General features: G+C 41.7%; 1 protein-coding gene across 5 annotated transcripts in view; it reads left to right on the forward strand.

Moving 5' to 3' along the window:
- The window catches only part of LOC146651096 (dedicator of cytokinesis protein 9), a 74080-nt gene that overhangs the window by 14764 nt on the left and 35319 nt on the right, over positions 1-23997 (forward strand). For 3 of the 5 annotated variants that reach the window (XM_085383853.1, XM_085383849.1, XM_085383850.1), the window contains exon 2: positions 18367-18483. In XM_085383853.1, the coding sequence (XP_085239979.1) occupies positions 18367-18483 (117 nt within the window). Of the gene's footprint in view, positions 1-14611; positions 14888-18366; positions 18484-23997 lie in introns of those variants that run through there. The other 2 variants (XM_085383851.1, XM_085383852.1) reach the window with 1 other exon arrangement.

A 23997-nucleotide genomic window follows, 5' to 3' on the forward strand; every position in this document is an offset into this window, starting at 1 on the left:
TGGCCCGTCATGTCAGGCCAGCATGGGCTTGTTTCAGGAGCAGACAGCTTTCAGCTTTCCTCATGCGTGTCAGAGCCTGACCGTAATGACAGCACTCTGTCTAACATCTCATTCACACCTGGGTGCTGGCCACTTACCTCCCGAGAGGTGTTTAAACTCTAAGTTCACTACGATGCGACATGACCCCATCGGCATTGTTTGGCTCAGTTTGACACGTAGTTCCTCTCGCGTTCCTACCTTAAACTGAAATAACCTGAACGGAAATCAGTCTTGCTCACAGTATCGCAGTATAAGCTGCCAACAGTTCTCATGCTTGTAATTTGGATGAGTTTTAGAGCTGTGTAAACACTGTGACAGCAGGGTTCTTCTAACGCTCGCTTCCTCTTAAGGCAGCACATGGGTCACCTCTTCTTCCTGTGCTGGGAAAGATGATTTTCACTCTGAGGCCCTGGAAATGACGCTTGTGCATCAAACAATGGCTGGTTTATCGTCCCAGTGATCATTACGAGTGCAGGCCATTGCCACTGAAACACTGTATCACACGGCAGCAGTATAATCCTTTTGTGCTTCTTCAATAAAGGAAAATTGTGTCATAATGCACAAGTAACCCATAATTACACAATATTTCCCATCATTCATTAATAATGTGTCTTGAAGGGCTTAAAGTAAATTCAGTTAATCCTATGGGTTTCCATGTTGTATCATCACTTGCCTGTAGGTGGCAGTGACTTCTTTCATACTCTGTTTTGTATCTTTTACCTCTGGACAGAGCTTTTCAGTATCCCCTTACAGCATTCCCACACATCTGTGTGATCACAGTTTAATTGGCTTCTTTCTGCCTCCATCTGACGCAGACATGAAGTCAATCTGAAAACAATTTTTTTATCACAAATGCAGCTTTTTTTGTTGCTTTCTTGGACGTGCTTCAGTCGTTCATCATTCGTGTTTGCGTGTTACAAAAACACAAAAAAAAAACAAAACCTGAAGGCAGCATAAATTATGTTACTTTTTGCCAAGGGTAATTTTAAATATGCAATGTGATCGATTGTGTAAGTCCTTGATACTATAAGTAGCAAGTATTTTGTAATAGGATTGTTCCATGTTGTGTTTTCTGAAGCCAGAACACCGTTGGAAGGACTAAGAGGATGACTGCAGGCCCTGCAGGGCTTTGGCTCTGCTTCAGACCATCTCTGCTGGTGTTGCAGCAAAGGCTGTGAAAGGCACTCACTGGTTGAAGCATACATTAATGATTAACTAAACCAACTGCAGCAAGCCACACTGCAGATCCAGCAGAGCTTCATGGCACTCACGAGTGTAGATGAATGGCGTGTGTGGTTGCAGCGTATACTTATTCTGCGCCTGGTGGCTTGACTACAAAGTAAAGGAAGCGGTACCCCTCAGGAAAATGGGTCATTTTCTTCTCCTGGGATAAATAAATGATTCCCAAAATAACAAGAGGAAGGGGATGTGGCCTCCTGTATTTATTTTGCACCATTTTACGGGGGTGAGGATAACCTGGGTGTCAGCTACAGGTCAAAAGGAGACTTTGATTGAATCCAAGTAGTAGTTACATTTAAAAAAAACTAGAAGAAATACTTGCAATACTCTCCCCAGACAATGATTGAAGTCTCTCCCGTTGTCTAAAGCATTTTGTAGGTTGTAGTGTAAACTTAGCATCTAAAAAAGTGAAGTAGTGAGATTCCAGGCTTATCTCTGTAGCCCACCCACATGTGTAACTGTAGGGCAGTACCCATGACTCGCATTGTAAACAAAAACCCTTGAGAAGCTGATTCTAATGTTTACATAGGATGCTTAATATTTCTTAATAGCACTCCTGGCTTCATCCTCCTTCAGTAAAATTGAACTCCTTCCATTTGTGTTGTGAAACTTTGGAGGAAGGCATTACTTTGTCAGAATTTCCACAACACTCAAGCTTTCGGGGGTTTATTGAGTGATGAAGTTTGAATGACAGCGGTGGAGCTAAAGGTGGCTTTGTTCCGACAGGGTTTACACACACACATCAGCAGGAAACAGCCACTTCCCTTTCAGAGTCCCCGAGCAGTTCCAGCTGGGAGGCACTGTGTTTTATCTGCCCTGTCGTGCTGGATTTGTGGGTGATGTCACTGTGGTCCGCTGCGTACTGACTTCGCTCTGGACAAACAAGCATACTGAAACACACATACTCCTCCCTGCAGAGCCCCACAGCACACCCTGGGTATGGAAAGACGGCCAGCTGTGGACTTGACCTTCCAAGTCGAGAGGCTCCTCAGATGAGATGCCAGCTCCACCCGCACTCCCCTCTACTCCTCAGAGCCACGTGGAGACATTTTTTGTCTTTGTTGTGCGTGAGATAGTCCACTCCTGAGTGTGAAAGGGGAACCTCAAGTTTTTACGCTTTGCTGTCCACATGTGCTGGCTTTGATGTGTTTTTTGTTACAATTTGACTGCACCCAAACCTAGCTGTTAACAGCTTGAAATGGCTGTATTGGTACAAATGATGTTATTTTGGGGCGGGTTACTGCAGGCCAGTGATGGCGTCCACATGCAGCAGATGTTGGAAGTGTTTGGTGAGTCCAGCTGGAGGAAAGCAACAGTTGCTTACGAAATCTCAGAGGAAGTGTTGACTGCAACACTAAGAAAGAATAAAAACCATCTGATCTGACATCACAGCAGTCCTACACACACACACGCATTACAGCTAAGCGCCTTGAGGCAACTGTTGTTGGTTCACATTTGCAATAAAGAATTTGATTGGATGACAAACATTACTGTCTATTACAGTTTCTGGCTGACGTTTGCATTCACACTCAGATCCTGACAATTGTAGCCAGCTCACAGTGACTGTTGGGAGAAGGGTAACTGAAGTGACCCGTTGTTCTCATTTCCATCTCTATATTTTTATTCTTGCACTCTACTAGAGTAGCTTTGCAGGATTCACAGTTCAGAATAATCCCTGTTTATCCCATACTGGGCCTTTGTTCAGCTCCCCCGGTTAATCTATGTGAAAGGAGCCATTTTTACAGTTTTAAACCGACTTTCTTCTGTTTTGAAAACAGAAGATTTAACTGGCAGGTGGGAGGCTGTGGTTCTCACCGCCATAGCTGTTCACCTGATATGACACGAGTAGCAAAAATGTGTCTAAAATTGAGCATTTACAGCACCCTGAAGCTTTTATTTGAAACTTTGTCCGTGTTTATGAGCGTCCACCAGGCATTAAATGTCTTATAAATCACTCAGTTATGCTTCATATAAAACATGCAGTAACACTTAAAAATAGAATTTGTCCAAGTTCATAACACCATGCCAGGAAGTACAGTCCACTGCAGGGAACTTAAGCAGTGTTGTAACAACAGCAGCAGTAATCAATGACGCTCCACGCAGCGAGCAGTGCTTCAGCCCAGCCCTTATCTGCTGCTGCAGATTTGAGCAGAGCTTCCACATAACACAGAGGATGTTCACACTTGAATATCCATGTACAGACACCCTCTGTGCTCCAGCAGCGTACTCTAACCCCCCCCACCTCAGTCCACCCACTAGTCTCACTGGCTTGCCTGGAGCTCTGACTCATGATTTAGTATGGATGACACAGTCCAACTGTCTACTGCTGGAGGCTACAGGACCACTTCATTTGTGAGCTATAGAGAAGCACAGTACAGATGTCCTCTATGGTATAGGATTGATTATATTAAGACAGTGTGTGTCACAGTGGGTTGGAGTTGTGAACCTCTTTCTTAAAATAAATGATATTGTTTTTTTTACCTAGCAGCTTTTTTTGTGAAGACTGGCAGTACAGAGAAATATTACTACATCTAATGACCCACCGATCCCCTGTTTGAAATTAATAATGTATCGCCCTTACACCGCACTACAATTCTCTTGCACAACGCAGCCCAAAAACATCTTTCTCGAGCAATTTGGGGGCATGTAATCAAATTTTTTTGACTGAAAATCCACAGTCCAAAAAATCCACAGCTTAAAAATGAAGCGCAACAATAAACGAAAACATCACATAACTATATTTAAACCAAAGATTTGCTTGTTTTAATGGGAAAAAGAGCCTTTGAGCTGTTATTTATTATCAGCAAACACACGGTGTGATTGATAACTCATGAATGGGCGTCCTGTTAACTCAAACAACCTCATGGACATAAGTGTTTCATTTATATACTGTTACATATATACTTTGCTCAACAGGAAACTAGTTTGATTCAGGTATTTGGTATTTGGTATTTATTTATTTATTGTCATTGTCAAGAACAATGAAATTGCGTTTGGGGCTTCCATACAACCCAAAAAAAAGAAGAAAATAATAAATACCCCTTAAAACCCAAGTGTACATATTTAACCCAGTGTGACTCCAATGCAATAAGACAATCCTTAGCAATAATGTTCGTAGAAATTCAGACAAAGACCTGAGAAACATGACAAAATACAACAATGCAACCCATTCAATATTATTGTACTGTGAGATATGATATCAGATATGATAGTTATCTATTTAAGAAAGAGGGGGGGGGGGGGCAGGAGGGGGAAGAGAATAAAGATATGATGCACCAATGCAGACCAGTTCATTGCTATTAAGAAGTTGGATATGGTTATTGTCCGTGAGAGGGGGGCAGAGAGTTCAGGAGCCTCACAGCCTGTGGATACAGGCTGTTGGCCAGTCTGGATGTTCTGGCCTGTATAGACCTGTACCTTCTCCCTGAGGGCAGCAGATGGAAAAGGTGGCGCGCAGGGTGATGTTGGTCCCGCAGGATACTGTGCACCCTCCTCAGACAGCGAGTGGGGAAGATATTACTGATCTCTGGCAGACTTGTTCCAATAATTCTGCCAGCTTCTTTCACCACCCGCTGGAGTGCTTGCTGATCGGCCTTGGTGCAGCTGGGGAACCACACTAGAAATCCATACGTCAGAACGCTGCTGATGGCACAGTTGTAGAAGTTCAACATCAGAGATCTGGGAATGTGTGCGCTCCGCAGTCTCCTCAGGTAGTAGAGGCGCTGTTGGGCCTTCCGTACAACTGAGGTGATATGGTTGCCCCAGGACAGGTCCTCGGTCACAATTACCCCCAAGAATTTAAAACTGCTCACCCTCTCCACCGCCTCACTGCCAATGAAGAGAGGCAGATGGTTGTTATGACCCCTCTTCCGGAAATCTACAATGATCTCCTTGGTCTTTTTGGTTTTTAAGACCAAGTTATTGTCGTGGCACCATGACTCTAGTTGTTGCACCTCTGTCCTATAGTTTGTCTCATCATTGTTGGATATAAGTCCGAGCACTGTAGTGTCATCTGCAAACTTAACAATGAGATTGGACGCGCAGGAGGAAATACAGTCATGGGTGAAGAGAGTGTATAGCAGAGGGCTCAGAACACACCCCTGAGGGGCACCGGTGTTGACCACAAGGGTGGAAGAGGTGTTCTTACCCACTCTGACACTCTGTCTACGGTTAGTGAGGAAGTCCACAATCCAGTTGCACAGAGAGGAGTTAAGTCCCAGTTGGTGGAGTTTGGGACGGAGTTTGTATGGCCGGATGGTATTAAAAGCCGAGCTGTAGTCTACAAAGAGGAGCCGTGCATAGGTGTTCCTGTGTTCCAAGTGCTTCAGTAATGTGTGCAGCACTGTGGCGATCGCATCCTCGGTTGACCGGTTCTCACTGTATGCAAACTGGTGCGAGTCCAGGGATGGTGGAAAAGCAGCTCTGATGTGTTTAATGACCAGTCTCTCCAGGCATTTGGCGGGAATGGGGTGAGTGCCACAGGTGTTCATTCCTTAAAATGTGCCGCGTGATGCACTAGATTCATTCTTTTTCATCATTTTAAGAAATCCTGCATGCTGTAGTACCTTCGCGCCAAAATTTTTAGCGCCTCAACATAATGTCGTTGCAGACGTGCTCCTACGTGCACGGGGACAAAATATTTACAATGACCAGCTGTCACACTTAAACCAATGACCGCTTCTTGCTTGAGCGACATCTTACTGTTGGTGCTCAGTAATAACAGTTCAGTGATGACTGACAGATGGTAGTAAACATGCTTGAGTTGCAACAAAAGTCGACAAAAATAAACAGACACGGCCTCAAAGAGGAGATTTATGACTTTGCAGTTTTAGTAGTTTTACAGCAGATTGCTTCTTGTTATTCCATAAACTAAGCCTAAAATCCCTTCGCTGCAGTGACGGGGGGATGGAGACAGGATCAGACATGTGAGAAAAGGGATAAACCAAAAGAGGAAACGTATTTCCCAACAGATCAATGGGCATAATCATACTCTCGTCCCCTCCCTCCCCTCAGTTTATTTTCTCCCTCGTCTTCCCTCTCTTTTTCCTTCTCTTGCTGAATCCCCTCATCTGGGGGCTCAGCTGTTTTCCCCTGCAGCTCGTCTCATCCTGCACTCGAATGTAGTTCAGTGTGTCAAGCACCACTGAAATATTAACACAGCAGCAAGCAGAAATGCGTGCGAGCATTCGTGGCTTAGTGCACCATCGTGATGTAAGGGAATGCATCCCTCTCTCCAGACGTGTACGTGTGCGATCATTTGGGTTAAAGTGAACTAAAGAACAGATGAAAGTTCATTGCTCAACAGTTTTAATAAAAAAAATCAATGCCACCATGTTTTACTGTTGAGAGAAGCATTAAGCATAATCATACTAAGCGTAGCTGGTGCCAGGGGGACTCGCAGTGTTTGTGTAGCTTTAGGATGTGCACGCCACTTTGACAGTTGACTTTGAGGTCTTAAGGGGTCTTTGAGTGCGACTTAGAGCAGCAGGAAGTGAACAGACAGGATAAATAAACCAAGACAAATACTGCGGTGCTTCCTCGTCTCCTCCCCTCCCAATTCCTTATAATCAGGATGTAAAACACGAGCAAACACAGGAGGCAGATGGGATAATTGTGTAGGCTTTTAATGAGATTTTGTCCCACATGTATAAAATGGCCCAAAGGTAGCACAAGGACTACATAAAACTAAAGATTTGCAAATGTAGAAGCAACAATATTTTGAAAGTGACCTAGAAAAAAATATTTCCTTTCCTGCTTTCATCTTCAGTCTTCCCGATCACAGTCCAGAGACATTTTAATCAAAGGCAGTTCTAGCAGATGAATCATTCCCTGACATTTTGAAAAAGCCTGTGTATGATCAAATTGTGGGGTTCCATTCCCAGTATTTCTGTGTGTTTGGCAGAGCGGGCAGCTTGTGATCAAGTGCAGCTAATCTTTGGTCAGGAAAGTGCTCCCTATTTGATGTCTTGGCCTAAAAGGCTTAAATCCTCCCATGTCCTCGGTCTGTTTTGGAAATGGAGATTTTTAGGAAGCCTTGAGTCAGGCCACTGGACATTTCAGTGCTTTTTTTCTTTTGTTTATTTAGTGTGTTTGTGTGCGTTAGGCAGGATTTCTTATCATATTTTCAGTTTATTTTGTGGTTTTACTGCAATATCTCTCGCAGACTGTTGTGCATATTATATAGCATCCATTTATGTGATTCATGCGCTTGTTTGGTCTGGGTTTTTTTTTAGCTGAACTAAATAAGCATTGAGCCATATTGCTGCTTGCCTAACCATGGAATCAGACTCTCCCTCTGGATATGAAGGACTGCCTTTAGTGTAACCCACTTATTTTTGCTATTACTTGTCTGAATCCCTAAAGGAGTCCCATTTTTGTGGAGTGGAAAATGAAATGGGTTAATTCGTTTTTGGTATGCAAATGTGGGATTGAAAAGAGGAGGCAAAAAAGGATTGGGAAGAATTTGGAAATCCAGAGTGGCTTGGAGGAGATCAAGCAAGTGACTGAATAAGTGAGACAGATGCACGCACGAGCCTGTGTTGCACCGAAGCTCAGCATTGGTTGAAGCTGCAGCAGAGCTCACACAGCATCCTTCATCCCCCCCATCCCTCGTTCTTTGCTCTGCCTCCCTCACTCACTCACTCACTGTATCTCGCCTGCTGACTGAGGTATTTCTACAAGCACAGACTGGGACAGCCTTGACTCTTCTGCGCAAGGTTTGTGTGTAAAGTCTCCAGCTATTCCTCTCCCTGGATCCTTTTCCCATGGACTCTGATGCTCTCTGTGTGGGTGAGAAGTTGCGGATGTGGATGTCAGAGTAATATCATGGACCAGAGGGGAGCAGGAGACAGTGAAGGAAACTGGGTCACTGGCAGGCTCTCCTGACTGATGCCTGTTTGGACCTGGAGGGATGGGGTGCACCACCAGCGCGGTTGTGTTTGATGGGCTGCGTACTGTCCTGGAGAGGAACTGTAGTGGCTACATCTGCAAGGAAGCAGCAGAGCCCACTGGACCGTCTGAGGCTGAGCGAGCACTGAGTCGGAGAGAGTCGCGTGTATTGCCAACACCACGAATACTTAAGGTGTGTGTGTGTCTGTGTGTCTGTGCACTCTCTCTAACCCAATATAGTAGCTTTTTATTTTTCTACCAACAAAAGCAACACAACTGTTTGTGTATTGAGCAAAAATCCATATGGAAAAAAAAAGCTTACATTATTTATTCATTTTTTTAAATCACTATAATGTTAAATGCCTCAAGGACACAGTAACAAACCTAATATTTATTGATTTATCTAACCATCCAACCCATACCTTTTTTGTTTAGTACTGTGGTATTAAACAGGCCAAAAAATAATCAACAAGCAGCACATTTTATTACAGTCTTATTTTGAAAAGCAGGATGTTTGATGCCCTTTTTTTGTTTTTCAATGAACTGGATCATGGTTTTTGCCAAAATACATTATAAACTAAGATCTCAGCATTAATCCAATCAGAGCGATGGCTAACGTCGCTGAATTTAGTTTTGAAACTCCTTTTAAAGTGGCGCTTCTGTCTACTAAAGCTCTGCTATCATAAAAGTAGTGGTAAGATATGTTTGTAGCGCCTCAGAAGTAATATAACAGGGAGAAAATCAGTATATTCTGACAATATCTAATCAATAACACTTCAGCACTATTTGAATATTTGTAAATCTTGTCAGAGGATGTCCTTTGCTGATTGGCTCTGCTAACATACTGAAGGAATACCTGATATATGACTAATTAAATTATTCAGATGGTAGACTCATTGAAACAAAGCTAAGTTTAACCTTATGGTATTTACACAACCGTTATTTATATTCAGCAGCTACACAAGTACAAAGCACTGTCTTTTGTGTCACATGACTCTGCACCTATGAAAGTTACCAGTAAAAGTAGGGCAGTAGGAGGGCCGACTGTTGCCTCTTGCTAAGCACTTCACGGGTTAAAGCCTCTGTGAGCAGGGATGGGGGGTGAGGAGGGTAAGGAGGGACAGTGAGCCCTGTGTCTGCTGGAAATCAATCACCGCTCTTCATCTGTGAACCAGCGGGCTTGGCAGGGTTTCTGCTGCTCCGTACCAGCTTGTCTTCTTCTTCTTCTCGTTTGCGTTTACTCACTGCTGTGTGTGTGATGTGTTGTTGGTTCATCGTATCCACAGCAGAGAGCTGAGTGACAGTGGCAGGGAATTGGGTCAAGGGCACGCTTGCTTCTCTTGGCTCCGGAATGGTCTTATCACCCAAACAGGGGCTGTTAATCCTCTGTCAGCATCCACGGGCTTATAATCGATAGTTAAAATGTGCGAGGGATATAATTCAGTCCAGAGTGGAACTGAAACTGACAAAAACTACCTAGCAGAAGCAAAATTCTTAAAACCACACCAACCAGTTCAGTAATGTTAAATATATCACTACTAAAGCTACGCTTACTGCTATTATTAGCAAACAGCTAAATCATCATTCCCCCAACTTGATGAATGACATTCTAAGAAGCTGAAAAACACAATGACCAGGTGACAGGTATTGACAGCTATCATACCTGTTTTGTTTTGACAATTGAAGCGAAAGGAAAAGTTTAAAGGTTTGCAATTCTTTTGAACTCTTTAGAACAGTTTGAATTTCTCTTAAGTTTTTATTTCCTTTTGATTTCATCGCTTTATTTGCTGTAGAGAAAACACAAACCAGGCAAGCTTTTTGTTTGGATTACTTTAAAAAGTGTACCGTAGCAGTCGTAACCTTTTACTCCCTTCTTAGTTTTCATATGAGCCTTGGCCTTATTATTATCTTCTTACAAAAATGTCTAAAACTGGGCAGGATGTGTGCTGCTTTGGGAACTGTTTGCACCTTTTTAATCCATTAAGCCCGGTTATAAAAAGACACAAGCCATTATGTTTGCCCTTTTAATTCCTTCTGATTGCAGCAGGTTATCACTTCTGGGCATTTTAAACATAGATGTTAAGCCAAGCGTGCATTCAGCTAGTTGCAGACAATCCTAGACGAAGCTGACTATGGGAAGCTGTCCGTGAGCCGCTTAATGTCTGGAGACATTGCCCGTTTACCGCTTTGTTGATTCACTCGCTGATTACAACAGCTCAGCCTTTTCCTTCCTCGTGAAAGCTCTCGTATCGTTCTCCTTCAAAGAAAAGTCGCAGATATGAGATCATGTGTGGGCTCCTGCGCAATGGTAATTTTTTTTGTCTTGTTGTTTTTGAGAAAGCCTTGCTGTCACGTGGTTGACTCACTCAGTAACAGAAGCACTTGAAGTGATGGAAAAAGAAAAACTGGTGAAAGATGATAGTACCTTTTGTCCACATCTGTTTTGGGACTCCCACTCCCAACATAAGATCTGTGATGGTCTGTTTCCAATGACCTTTGCCAAATGGGTACATGTTTATACATTCCTTGTGTTAAGGAGTTAAAATACCAAACAGAGCCTGCATGACATCATCCAGAAGTTGTTCAGATTAAGTCAGTTAAATAGATTCAATCCCATGACTTCTCTTTGATATTTACCCACACATTATGTTCACCCGTCACACCCCTCCTGACCACACTGGGCAAACACTACGATCAGTCTCTTTGTAGTTTTGGTGTTTGATGCATGTACAGGAAAACAACAACACCACATCTGCTTTTCTTAGTGATTGCTTCCTACTTTCGAGACATGTCAGCCTTACTTGCATCATTCCTCGCACCACCAGTGCATGTGTTCAGTGTTTATGTTGCTCACTTGGTGACTGATACATGGGATACATTGTCTGCAGCACTCAGGCTCATGTGCTTTAAAGGCATTCTGGCAACAGTAGTTTGATTTTCCCAGAGATGTAAAAGCAGCTTTATTCGTATTCAATACTGTTAGTTACATTTAAGGCTCGTTCATCAATAAAGCAATTTTGCTCTCTGTCTCTAATAGCTGCATTATTCCCGAGTGCATTCCTGTAATGTAAAGTGAGACTTTTTTATTTTCTAGCTCTGCTGCAGACTCTTTGCCTCATGATTGCATCCTGTTATTTTCAATACCATTGTTTCCCACATCCTACTGCTGTGATGTTATTAACAGAGACTGCATACACAGTACAGCATCTTTATTACCTCTGGTTTAGTCAACAGTACAGGACCGTGTGGAGAAGTGACCGAAAACAGAGCAGAGAGGGGTGGGTGCTTGAGCTGCCGCTGTAGTGGAGCGCTGTGTTTTTGCTACATTACATTCCAGGTTACGCCCTGTTTTGCTTTAGCTCAGACGCTGCTTGCATCAAACCTTTGTTACGCAACCGAGAAGTCCAGTCATAGTCACGTCCAGGGTGGGGATCACAGCTTGATATATGTGGGTAATTGCTTAATATTTTAACCTATTCTAATATTAGTCATTTCCTCCCTTTTGTTTCTTTTATTACCAGACAAAGAGAAAAATTGAAGCCCAGGATGGACATCTGATGATTGTCCAGATCCTTGAATATACAATTTTACAACTTCCATTGTGAATCGTATCATGCAAAAACATTGTAATAAAATATAATTTATTCGATGTGTAATGATACATAAGTGGATTACATCATTTAGGTCAAGATTAAGTGCCATATTGGACTTCAAATTCATTTTGTCTGTCTTGCCTCCCAGTTCTGTCATGAAATGGTTTGATAATGACGCAAAGCGAAACCAAACGAAATTTCTAAGCGTTTCCAGAAAACAAGAGAAAACCCTCATAGAGAATAAGAGGACATTTTCCCTGACTGTTTCCAACACGGCTCACAGCTCCGATTTGTTTACTTTTTTTTTTTTAGTTAGATTTTTTTTATTCCACAGGTGCAGCAACAAAGTGTGAGTCGTCAACAAACAGTCTTCTTTTTGTACATTTATGCCGTCAGTTTATTCGCACTCACAGGAGGGCGTATGAAATTGTATTTGATCAGAATACACTTCCCAAAATATCCTTTGAGTGTTCTTCTGGCAACTTCAGTGTTTGTTCTGCTACTAAAAAGGCCTCAGCGGGCCTTCCTGCTTAGACCCAGTGCCAGCTTGCCCCAAAGAAATATGTTTGTAATCGTTTCCACGGAATTTGATTTAAGCACCAAGCCAAAAAATGTGAGTGCTGTGCCACGCCAGCATGTCCTCAATAAGTTAGATTGCTGAGATATCTAGGAGGATTCAAAAAGTCGAGCATCTACTGCATTACTCTTCTTTTCTTTATCCGTGTGTGTTTTTAGTGGAGCGGGACGTATAGTCATACAAATGTGTGCTAATATTTGAGTTTACTCGATTTACTCATGTACTAAACTGTAAATGAGTAAAGCTGTAGATGGACACAGTATAAATTGAAGAATGTGATACAGTAAAGACTTTTACTGGCTCCAGGACTGCAGTTGGAAGACTGAGAGGGGTCAATTATACTGCAGAGCAGAGCTTGCATCGATACCAAAATCAATACCAATATTTGGTAATTAAAAAAGTCCAATATATTCTCCAATACTTTTCGTTTTCTTTCAAACACATGAAACATAAATGCATTTCAATATCATTTGTTTGCGGCGTTCCGTGCACCTGTTGCTGAGCAACAGGACATCAACACTCATTCAACATGTTTGACTGGTGTTTCTCCCACCTCTTCTTTACCTTTTTTTTTAAATTAACTATTAGCTATTAGAAATCTAGATAATATTGGCTGACTATATCAGTGAGGGTCAATATATTGGTCAGGATCAACTCTAGAGAGCATCTCAACTGATTCTCTGCTTTTGGTAAAGACTCAGTTAAACATGCAGCTCAATGGGGAAGTTCCTAATGCAAGTTTTCTGGAAAGTACCTTCCACCTATATGCACAATATTTACTTTGTATAGGAATCGGGATATATGTTAAAGTGAAGCTCATATCAGGTCCTGCATAAAGAGCTTCTCTGTCAACTCTCATTATTCTGGCCAAACATTCAATCAATATGCAGCACAAAGACACCAGTCATCTGGTGTCTTTTTTCTTTCTTTCAGTATTACCAGAGAGCTACCCTCGGGTTGTTTAGGTAATGGTTAGTTAGGGCTAAGGTCAAAGTAAAGGGAAACTTTTACCCAGCAGTTATATACTTATACTGCACCATACTATTCTCGGACACGTGACAAGCAAGAATTGCCCAAGTGTAGTTAGAAAGCCCTGAAGGAAATCCCCATAACATCTCCATGCCTTTTGTCTTCCTAAAGTTCAGAACTTTAAGATATTCACTGTAAATAAATAAGGCCTTTTTTAGGCAATAGAAAAATGGCATTTCAGCAGTGTTTAGGCTTATACCACTATTTTTGCTTAAAATATTTAATTGATTGATTTTTATTTATTCGTTCTTAATAAATTCTCTCAGTTTGTGTTAATATGAAAAAAATATTAACACCTCTTCACCCATTTTCACCAGCCATCATTTCAGCTACCTGTGGAAAGCTGAATGCACTATGCCTTAAATGGGCAGGGTGCAATCAGCTTTAATTTCATAAGGATAAGTTATAGCAATAAACTTGCCTGTTTAATATCCTGTTATTGATTTAGATCGAATTACCTACACAAGTGTGTCCCATGTAACCCTTTGAAGGAAGCAGCTGCTCTCTCTCTTTCTCTTTAAACTGAGGCGCAGGCGTGAAACCATAACATCCACTCCTGCGGTGGCCCACCAGAGGAATCTGTAGGTGGAGCCCACTCCTGGGTGGGTTGAGAGGGGCTGCTTCATGCTGGAATCCCCCTTAAGCAGTTGCATCAACAAGCAGGGAGACAGAAGCTGGACCTAATCTGTCATCTGTGATTACAGCTACTGTCTCGGCTGTAGTCATGTACTGGAAGCAGGAGGGCAAAAAAAAAAAAGAACATTTAAGTGACTAATAACTCTGTCATATTGGCTGATACAGCTGATTCATGTCCTGCTCAGTCTTACGTCTTCAAAAAGGTGGCAAAGATTTGTAAATGTTGCTTCTGGAGTCCTGCTACAATCTTTAGGGTTTGGGTTCAGCCTGGAAACTCATCTTTAACCTTTGAAAAGAAAACTTGATCAGGCTTATTATTAATGTGCCACTAAAGTGCCTCATTGTTGTGTCACTCACTCTGGGCTTTTGATGAATTTGAACCCAGCTCTTATTTCAGCTGTCCCACATAAGGCGTGGATTGTGCCTGACCACACTGTAATTCTTGAGGAATGTGTATCTTTTCTTTTCTTAACCCTTTGTTGCTGTGCAGGTGGATAGTGTGGGGTCATATAGCTTCATTGTATGTGTGTGTGGGTGAGAGGGTGTTTAACTCCCCCAGGCTGCACAGCTGAGTGTAGGAGGGGCCATCTCTTCAGCCTGGGTGTGAGTCCACTGCTTTCAGTCAGAGCAGCCGTAGCTTGGAGTGAGCTAGGGACTGAAAAGGGAGATATACAAACTTTTTCCAGTGCAAAGATTTTTCTCTACCTGATATGCTGGCTTGCAACTTCTCTTTGGGATCTGTCTTGGAAATATCTTACCACAAGTGTTGACAATGCAAGGAAGGGCTAGTAAAACTCCAAAAAAGGAGCTGGTCATTGAGAGTCCACAGCAGTACAAGAGGTTGGTTGCAGCTGAGCCTGAGGTAGATCCAGTGCCACAGGTGGTGGTAAGTCATTCAAGTAATTCACATAGAGATGTGAGACTTTTTGGTTTACATTTAAAAAGAAAAAAGAAAATCAGTACTGACGTGTCAAATTTGCTCTGATCCTTGAGAAAGTAAGTCGTGTAAAGGTTAACCTCAGCCATAAAGTGCCAAAAGCAGGTGTCATGTGAGCGTTTGTGCTGGTTCACTCTCTCGCCTCCTTTCATAGAAACAGTGCTGCCAGCTCACATTTCAAATTTGCAGTGTTAGCACCAGCACGGGGGAAGGTTGAACTTTATTAGCACTTTACTACCTGGGCGAATACATCGCAGGTCCCTCGACTTTATTCTCAAAGATTGCTTTGGCTCGTAAAATGTTTTATTTGGCGCAAAAGTCAGCGACCGCGACAGTGATCATTTCCTGCCCTTTAACGAAGGTGTCCAGTGGTCAGGCCCTCTGCAGAGTCAACCAAACAGTCAGTGACTAGATTGAGAGGCACTACGCAGCACCATTGTTTCAGGCTGTGTGAGGGTGCAGTGATGTGGAGGAGTGGGAGATGCAGATAAACAGCTGCCCAATTGCTGTAGAGAGGGAGTGGAAGGGATGGCTTCATGGGCGTCTGCTTTCTGTTCTTACAGGGTTGGCTCGCCTGTTTGCTGACTTGAGTTTACAGCTGTTGAATATACAGTCTGCACGTTTCTGCTTGGGTGTGTAGACAACCAAGAAATATAACTGGAGCTTCAGTATTTTCTGATTGACAGTGAAACGTTACCGTTAGTCTTGAAGGCATTTGTTCAACAGGTGATTTCAAATACCTTCTTAAAGGACTAATTTGACAATAAGTGTAAATTTGGGGCTATGTATCGACTCTGGTCAGCACTGTGGGTTGAGAGAATGACAGAGCTTTTGCGCTCAGTGCTGAGTGCACTGTGTGGTTGACCACTTTGGGTCACTGACAAAGCAATGTGGAGGCACCCAGAGGAGTTTGGAGGGAATCAGCAGCACTTGAGTGGGTTCAGATATCCATTACTGGTGAGAAAAGGGGCACCATCACTAAAACGGGGTCAAATCTTTCAGCACATACTTTATTTAAATGTAGTTACTACCACATCTTTACTAGCTTGGTTTTGACCATACAGCAGAGGCTTCATTAGGTTATTTCTAGTATATATTTGGTTTGTTTTTGGCATCTTTCAGCCTCAGATTGCTCACTTGTTCACTTTTTCTGTACTAGCTTAAACCCTCCATTCCAAAAGTCTCAAACTTATGGCAGAACTTCCCTGACAAACAGTCCTGGTGTGTTGATGACATCACTGTGATAGGAGTGGCACATGGAAATTGAAAAATATTTCTCCACAGCATTGCTTCAATACATTGTGGTCTACAGGTATTTGTTTTCGCACAGCTTGCTGAAGGTACAGCCAGCATTTTATTTGGCTTGAGGTCTGGACTTTGACTGGAACACCTTGATTTTTTTCCTTGTGTTAACACATCGAAATGCTTCAAATCAGCAAACTGCCCAAACGTCTGCTTTTATAGAGGTGCTCTCACTTGCTGACAATGGAGTGCATTTGAGCAGCAGCACCTGGCTGCTACTGACCTTGTTATTTCATGTTGAAGCACTAAGGGTATCTTTAGTTTGTCACAAGGTTTGGCTGTATTTAGCAAAAACCAAAAACAAAGACTAACATGGTGACGTGGTAAAACCTCAGACTTGAAAGAGGTTATACTTCTTTTTTTCTTTTTTACCATGATCACACTGTTAAAACTGGATTTACGTCTCTTGCCTGCTCATCATTTGTTTTCTAAGATTGCTCATCATATATAAACACTGTCAGAATGTGCTTATGTTCCATTTTCACTTAAAAAAAGGGGAAATTTTAGTTTGTTTTGCTATTAAATAGCTTATTGTATATTGATTTTACTCATGTAAGATCAGATCAGGCCATTTGTTGCCTATAAAGTAGAATGGCCCCTCTGCTCCAGAGTATCCATTGCAGGTGTTTGGTTTAGTCAAACCTGATTCATTGTGTTTTGGGTTTTTTTTCCCCCAGGTCATTGCTTAATAATGATAGTATAGGTGTGTTTGCCTGACATTCCTAAGACTTCATCTTCTAGAGGCTCTCAGATTGTTTGTGGAGATATGGAGATTTTAGGCGTCGAATTAAGTAAGACATACACGTATTTATCTTATCTTTCCATAAATTCTTTCCTGGCTTACATCTAGAAATCTCTCCATCCATCAATTTTTTTCTGTTCTAAGGGGAGCACAGTTTATTAAAGTTCAACTGCAGATAATTGTATATTTGTGTTTAAATAAAACGTGGAGAAGAAGTTGTCTGGTATGTCACAACCTGCTTCAGCTGACAGACATGGTGGCACCATCTCTGCTCTCCTATTCCCTCCCTGTCCTTGAAACTGATACAAGGTCCTGCCCCCTCTGTCCTCGCTCTACTCTGTTACTAACAAAGGTTACTACATAGCAGCATAGATTCAGGCAGGTCTACATGCATGACTCCCCCATCTGAGATCATGCTAACATTATCAGTCCCAGATGTGGGAGGAATGAGTGAGCAGTGCTGTCGCTCAGCCCTGAAGTCTGCTGATCTGTCACTGCTTGTTTTTCACTTTGCTCGTTGTTGGATTTATCCTCCCATCCCAACAGATAAAAGCGTTGACAGCTTGCCTTCATTGCTTTATGTCGTAGACAAAAATTACAATGTCCTGTATGTTGTCCAGATGGAGTGTAATATGATGTGTGCCATCGTAAAGAGTTGAGCTCATTGAGACCCTCCTTATCCGTGAAGCAGATGCACTTTCTCTGGGCAAATGGAGCCCTGATTGACTTGTCACTGTGCATCTAACAGAAAACATGTCCTATTGTGCCCTGTCACACGGCTGGATAAATCCAAGTCTGTTGACTGTGATCTCTTCTCCTGCACATGCTTATTTAAAGTGCATTCCTGTTAGTTATGGTTTACCAGCTTTGTTTTTTATTTTGTTGCTTATTCATCAAGATCCCCCACTATGTAAGTGTAAGCATCATCACATAGGTTAACCACACACCAAACTGCCTTTGTTTGAAAGTCTTTTCTTTGCTCGCACCGAATGCACATCTTTTTTTTTTTAAATATTCTGTGCTAAAAATGGGCAGTTTTTATTCAGAAGTTTGCTCCTATATCTGATCTCTACAAACGCAATAATAAATTGATATGTCCTTTGAAACCAATTTATGCCTGTCGTCAAGTTTCATTTAGTTGATGAGAAAGTATTGAAGGTCTGAAAACTGAAAGGAGCTAATGGGTTTTTACTCTCCAATGCTGAGGGGTTGGCATGCCAACAGTAATCTTATTATGCCTGATTGTTTGCATATTGTTACTCGTTTCCTTGATCTCTCTTCTGAATCCATCCAATAACGTCACAGATAGCTTCTTCTGTGCCTTCATGTTACTTGCTTTAGTTTTGTAGTTTAATCCCCAACTGTGTGTTTATGTGTTTTGTAGGTAAAACCAAAGGTGATTGAGCCGCTCGATTATGAAAATGTGCTGGTGCAGAGGAAGACGCAGATCCTTAGCGATGTCCTCAGAGACATGCTGCAGTTCCCCCTTGAGGACTTTGAGGTGAGTGTCTAAACTTTTCATGCACATTTTTCAGCAGACTCGCCATCTATGTTTGCAGAAGTATAGATGGTGAGTCTTGCTGTAGTAAATGTGGCTCTGGGGTTAAATTGCTGGGAAGCAGCTATGAAGCTATGGAAAAATGTTCCACAGCAAATGGTGGTGTGCATCTTTAGTGCTCTGGTTTCCGTTGTTGCTATACACTTCTGGTGCAAAGTCAGGCAGACAGGAGTTAAACTGTCCTCCTGTGTATTGCTGCTAAACACACGAGCTCGTTACATTTACTGGTATCTATACAATATTAATATTTACTCGTCCACTTGCGTGTTTTCTTTTTTGTGTTTGTTTGAAGTGGTTTTTCCTTTGGCCCCATTGTGATGATGGGTGTAGCCACTGACAAAGGCTTTCCTTTTGTTTATATCCTCCTCTGCTGCAGCAAGAGATGGGTCAGGGGCCATCTGTTTAATTGGCTCATTCTGTGTCCCATGTTGTGACAGAGTAAGTGTTATCTCCAGCCACACCGTGCAGGATGTGCGTCCCTCACACTTTCCACGCTGCAGCTGGAAAATCGAAAATGGAGATCTGGCCCAGAGCTGGTACTTCAGGAAATGAAACTTCTTTGAAGGATGTTAGTATATCCTCAGATCTAACCCTACCAATTTGTCTCACATTGCTGTCAAAGCTTTATAGAGTCTGGGCCTTTAATATAACACCATTCCAGTAAGGGAAGTCTTTTTTTGGGTTTGTCTAATGACTTTAACATCTTTTGTCTGAATTCCCACATTGGTTGAAGAATACAGTTATTATTTATTGGAGTTGTAAATGGTATGTGTATTCCTCAGGATGTACGGGTCATTCAGATTGCTCTGATCCAAAGAGTTACAGTCAGAAATCTATTTGTGTCAACATCCTCTCCTGTAACGGGAACTGCAAAGTACAAGTTTCACCTGGAAAATTTTGGAATGTTTTGGCATTACATCAGGAATTGGCTCTAATTTTATGCTAGTGGAGTTGGTCCTTTATTATCAACACTATACCACCGAATTGATGCAGTGAGAATAAAAGACAAACGTGCTGATACATGTTTCTGATACATGCTGGTATCAGAAACATTTCATGTGTTTCTGATACCAGTACACACCTATGCTACAGTATTACTGGGTCTGTTCATGCTGTTGGCAAACTGATATAGTTAATCACACTGAGAAAAGTAAAGAAAAATATGGTAGTTCTTGTTTATATGAGTAAATATAAGAATTATACCATCCATTGTCCAATCCCTTTAAGAGTATAAAAACTGGGGCATTTTTGTGGGTCTTCTTCACTGTAAATGTCATTTTAGCCTGTTGTTAGGTGGTTGCCAGATAACGGGCCACACAATAAACTAACTGGGATTGTTGTGCAGGGACACATCAGTGGTATAAACTCAGTTTTGTTCAATTTCAGTTTTATTTATTTATTTATTTATTTTTTGACTGTTTTATCCTCTACACTTATCCTTCTTTTATGCTTTTATATGCAATTCTTTTGCCTTCGTGTGTTTTAATGCCATTCAACCTGTTAGCACGTTTTGGTACCTTGCCATAACCCTCATCCTTTCCTGTTACTTCATCTTACCCTCTAGCATGTTAAGCACTTTGGTACACCACTGGTTTTTAAATGTGCTATATAAATAAAGTTTGTTGTTGTTGTTGTATCTCAGTCCCAGGTTGTCTTGTGACTGACTGGGAAAAGGGGGCAGAGGGCCGCCCCTCCCTGAGCCTGGTTCGGCCGGAGGTTTCTTCCTGTTAAAAGAGAGTTCTTCCTTCCTACTGTCGCCAAAGTGCTTGCTCATTGGGGGTCATACGATTGTTGGGTGTTTCTATGTATGCATTACTGTTGGGTCTACCTTACGATATAAAGCACCTTGAGGTAACTGTTGCTGTGATTTGGTGCTGTTTAAATTGAATTGAATGTGGATATGAATTAGGTAGTAATGTAATGAAAATTATACAACACTTTTCTAAGTTGTTATTAGTGCATAAATGGTAAAAATGGCCCATTTTAGCTCGAGATACTAGGATTGCAGTTTAATTGGCCGGTACCTTGCTTTTTTGTTTGTTTGTTTGTTTGTTTGTTTAGCAGATAAGAGGACATCATCCCTTTTTTTCTTTTTCACTTGTCCCCGTACTTTTCCTTGTAACTGCTTTTGTCCTTTGCTGATACAGAGGCTGCTGATGGCTAGCTCTGAACACTGTAGAGTTTTAGATTTGTCCACTTTTCTTTGTTTGGATTCCTTTTAATATCCACGTTCAGTTGGGTTAAGTGTTGTTAATTCGACAGGGTTTGTTGTCCAGACATTCCAGTGTCCATTCAACCACTGTTTACTTTGGTGAACTTTGTGCTTCAAATCACAGTGAAATCTTTCCAAGCTAGTGACATATTAGTGGAAGAAATGTGTTAGCATTTGGCTGTGAATGTGAGCGTGACTATTCGCCTGCATTGCTGTCCACGTGTTGCATGAAACGGACCGACTCATGACACTCAGTCTGTAAACGTCTAGTAGATGGTTGCTAGGCAACATGTTAATTCATAATATCCATAATAAATAAAAGCTAATGGGCAGAGATGTAGTAGGTATACTGTGTACCAAGTGTGAGTGCTGAACTCCTGGTCACTTAGGAGTTTCCTGACAGTTGGATGGAGATTTTCTCTGCTCCACCAAATCTTAATCGAATCATGAGTCCTTACATAAGACATGGGCGAAATCACAAAATTTGAGGGCAAAATGTTTGATGCCCAGCTCTTTGCCACCTTCACTGTGAAACATAAGCCTCCCATAGTCAGTTTTTAGTGCATCTATAAATCCCTTCAGCCTTTAATGGCTCTTTCTTCCTTCAGATGTTGGTGCAAAATGCCCCAAATGACTGTGACATTTCAAGTCATTAGCATAATGAGTACGGCTTTTTAACACCAATACATGCTCAGAATTATTTTTATTTTTAATGTATTTTTTGTCAAAGCAAGGATGCATTCTCTGTAAATGATGTGTAATTGCCAACTGCAGGGATCTTAAAGGTTTCTTTACTGAGCTTTGTGGTGAAATACATTTTAACTTGAGTCTTTATGAATAGCATGTTTTGTTTTGATGTATTTCTTTTTTTTAAGCAAGATTGCAAATACAGGATGATTAATGGTATTTTAGTGATGGCTTCATAGTGTTTTGTGTGATGTAATGAATGCCCTGCTTAACATGATTGCTTAAATGAAGAGTGAACTGGAAATACATCAGAATAACAAATTTTTATTTTTAGGTGATGATCCAGTCATGGTTACGTCATCATGCTGTCATAAACTTCTTACTAATCACTATTAAAATAGTTAAAAGTCATTGGCTAAAGATTTAGTTATGACCCAACCTGTGGATTTGGAGAATCATTGCAACCATACATGAACACTTTTAGAAATAATCAGTTTTTTCAAATGCTCAAACAGAACTTGATTTAAGTTACATGGGTTGATCTTCGCATGTGAGATCAGTCTTCCCACAAACCTGCCAAAGTTGCTGTTTGGATGTTAATGGGGACTTGGGTCTATCTGGGAAAAATAACCTTTAAATAATTCCTTGTCACTGGTGTGTATAGCCACAGTTTTAATGATTAGAATATAAATGAAAGCACCAGGTCTGCTTGGTGTTTCTAACTTTGGAATTGACTCTGGATAGAGAAGCGGTTGTTACGGTTTGTAAGGCCTGGCAGCTGGGTGCTTGGTGACGGCAGGACAGCCTTGACTCTGACTTCTCATGCATATCCACGTTTAGCCTGCTGCTATGAGCATAACACGCCAGCTTCACACACAAACAGTACGTTGTCAGGGGCTGACAGGTGATTCTGACTGAGGGGGGGTTAAAAAAAAAAAAAAAAAACCACGGGAGGCTCAGTGACTGATCTTAACATCTGTTTCTGCCTGTTCAGACTCTTGTTCAGGCAAGGTTGTAATCAGCTTTCAGTGTTTTGGGGGAGTTGTGTCAGTGTATGACCAGTGAGTGTTATGTAGAAATCTCAGTCTGCGTAAAGACACTTCTACAGGTCATGAGTCGAGGCAGAAAGACCTCCTCTATCTCTGAGTTATTTTTGTATAAATACAGTTTTTGTCTGTTTCCCGGTATTGGAAACCTCTATCAAGTCTCTACCTTATCTTATTCCCTCTGGCTCATCAAAAGTCATGAGCTGTTCTTCTGGTAGGCGATGTTTATATCAGCTCCATCTGCTTTTGATCAAGATACTGCTGGCAAAGTGGAGGGAGGGTTGGGTTGGTCTCTCTGTGTGAGGTTCCTGGAGAAATTTGTCCAAGATTAGCAGAATAGGAGTCTTCCTTTCTCCTCAATTTGATATATGCACTTTGTCTAAGGCCCCCCTTCACTGTGAAATCTGCAGATCAGAGCATTGTTCTTGTTTCTTTACTTTGCCGTGTACCTAAGGTTATGGTAACACCAGTGTTCGATATGATATTCTCTGTCAACCATTCCACAGAATGAACAGTATCCTGAGTGGAGGAATTTGCAGCCAAATTCCTCATTTCTGTGGAGGAATTTAGCTACAGGTTGCATTTGTTCCTAAATGTATCTAATGAACATCATGTTGTATTGAAGGGGACTTTAAACAGAATGAAAGTCCAGTGAGAGGTAGGGTCTTCTTTCCAATGGGCCGGTATAAAATCCAAGTAAACTGAGCAACAAGGAGGTTTGGCTACCACTGGCCATTAGAAAAGATTCAGGTTTAAGGCTTTACTGGACTGGTGTCACTTTTCAGACTTGCTGTCCATCAATCATTATACGCAGTCTATACCAAATATTTGCATAACTAATGACATAACTGTCAGCATTGGCATAATTTAGTATTTACTACTAGTGAGTGTTAGTTAAGTACAGTTCATCAGCTTGCTAAGTAAATATTTTACCTGGCGTACATGAAGGCAAGCACATATTTGCACAAGCTCAAAGCACTGCTTTGCTTGTTTTTCAGTCTGTCGGAGCTGTTGGGAAGTGGTCAAGTTCTTGTCTCCAGCTCAGCTTGGATAAAGAAGATTGATAGTTTAGATAAAATATTGATGGGGTCTTATTGAACTTGTCCATCTCCCATAACAATTTGGGGAATTTTAAACCAGAGGATCTGATAATTCTCTGTGGCAACTTGTAGTCCAATTAAATGCTTCTTTTTGCCCACTTCCTGGTTGCCTCTGGCGTCCATGCCTGTTTATTTCTGCTGCTTTCAGTGCAAAGATCATTATCTCCCCTGCAGGAAACATGGGTAGCAGACAGGAAAAGGGAGACTTAAGGTTCACAATTAAGAGCTGGGGAATTTATTGACATTAACACAGTAAGGACTGGATCTAACACCACATGCAAGTTTATAGAGGGCAACAGGGGAGGCAAAGACAGCAGTTTTAGTATTTGTCTTGGGGTCATTCCAGATATCTAGAAAAACAAGCTTTTGTGAAACAACTTCTTTTATCCCGTAACTGCGAAACACCACATTT

Source organism: Rhamphochromis longiceps, linkage group LG16 (assembly GCF_057381845.1).
Source record: "Rhamphochromis longiceps isolate RC_006_pf linkage group LG16, R_longiceps_female_GT1.1, whole genome shotgun sequence".
NCBI classification, from domain to species: domain Eukaryota; kingdom Metazoa; phylum Chordata; class Actinopteri; order Cichliformes; family Cichlidae; genus Rhamphochromis; species Rhamphochromis longiceps.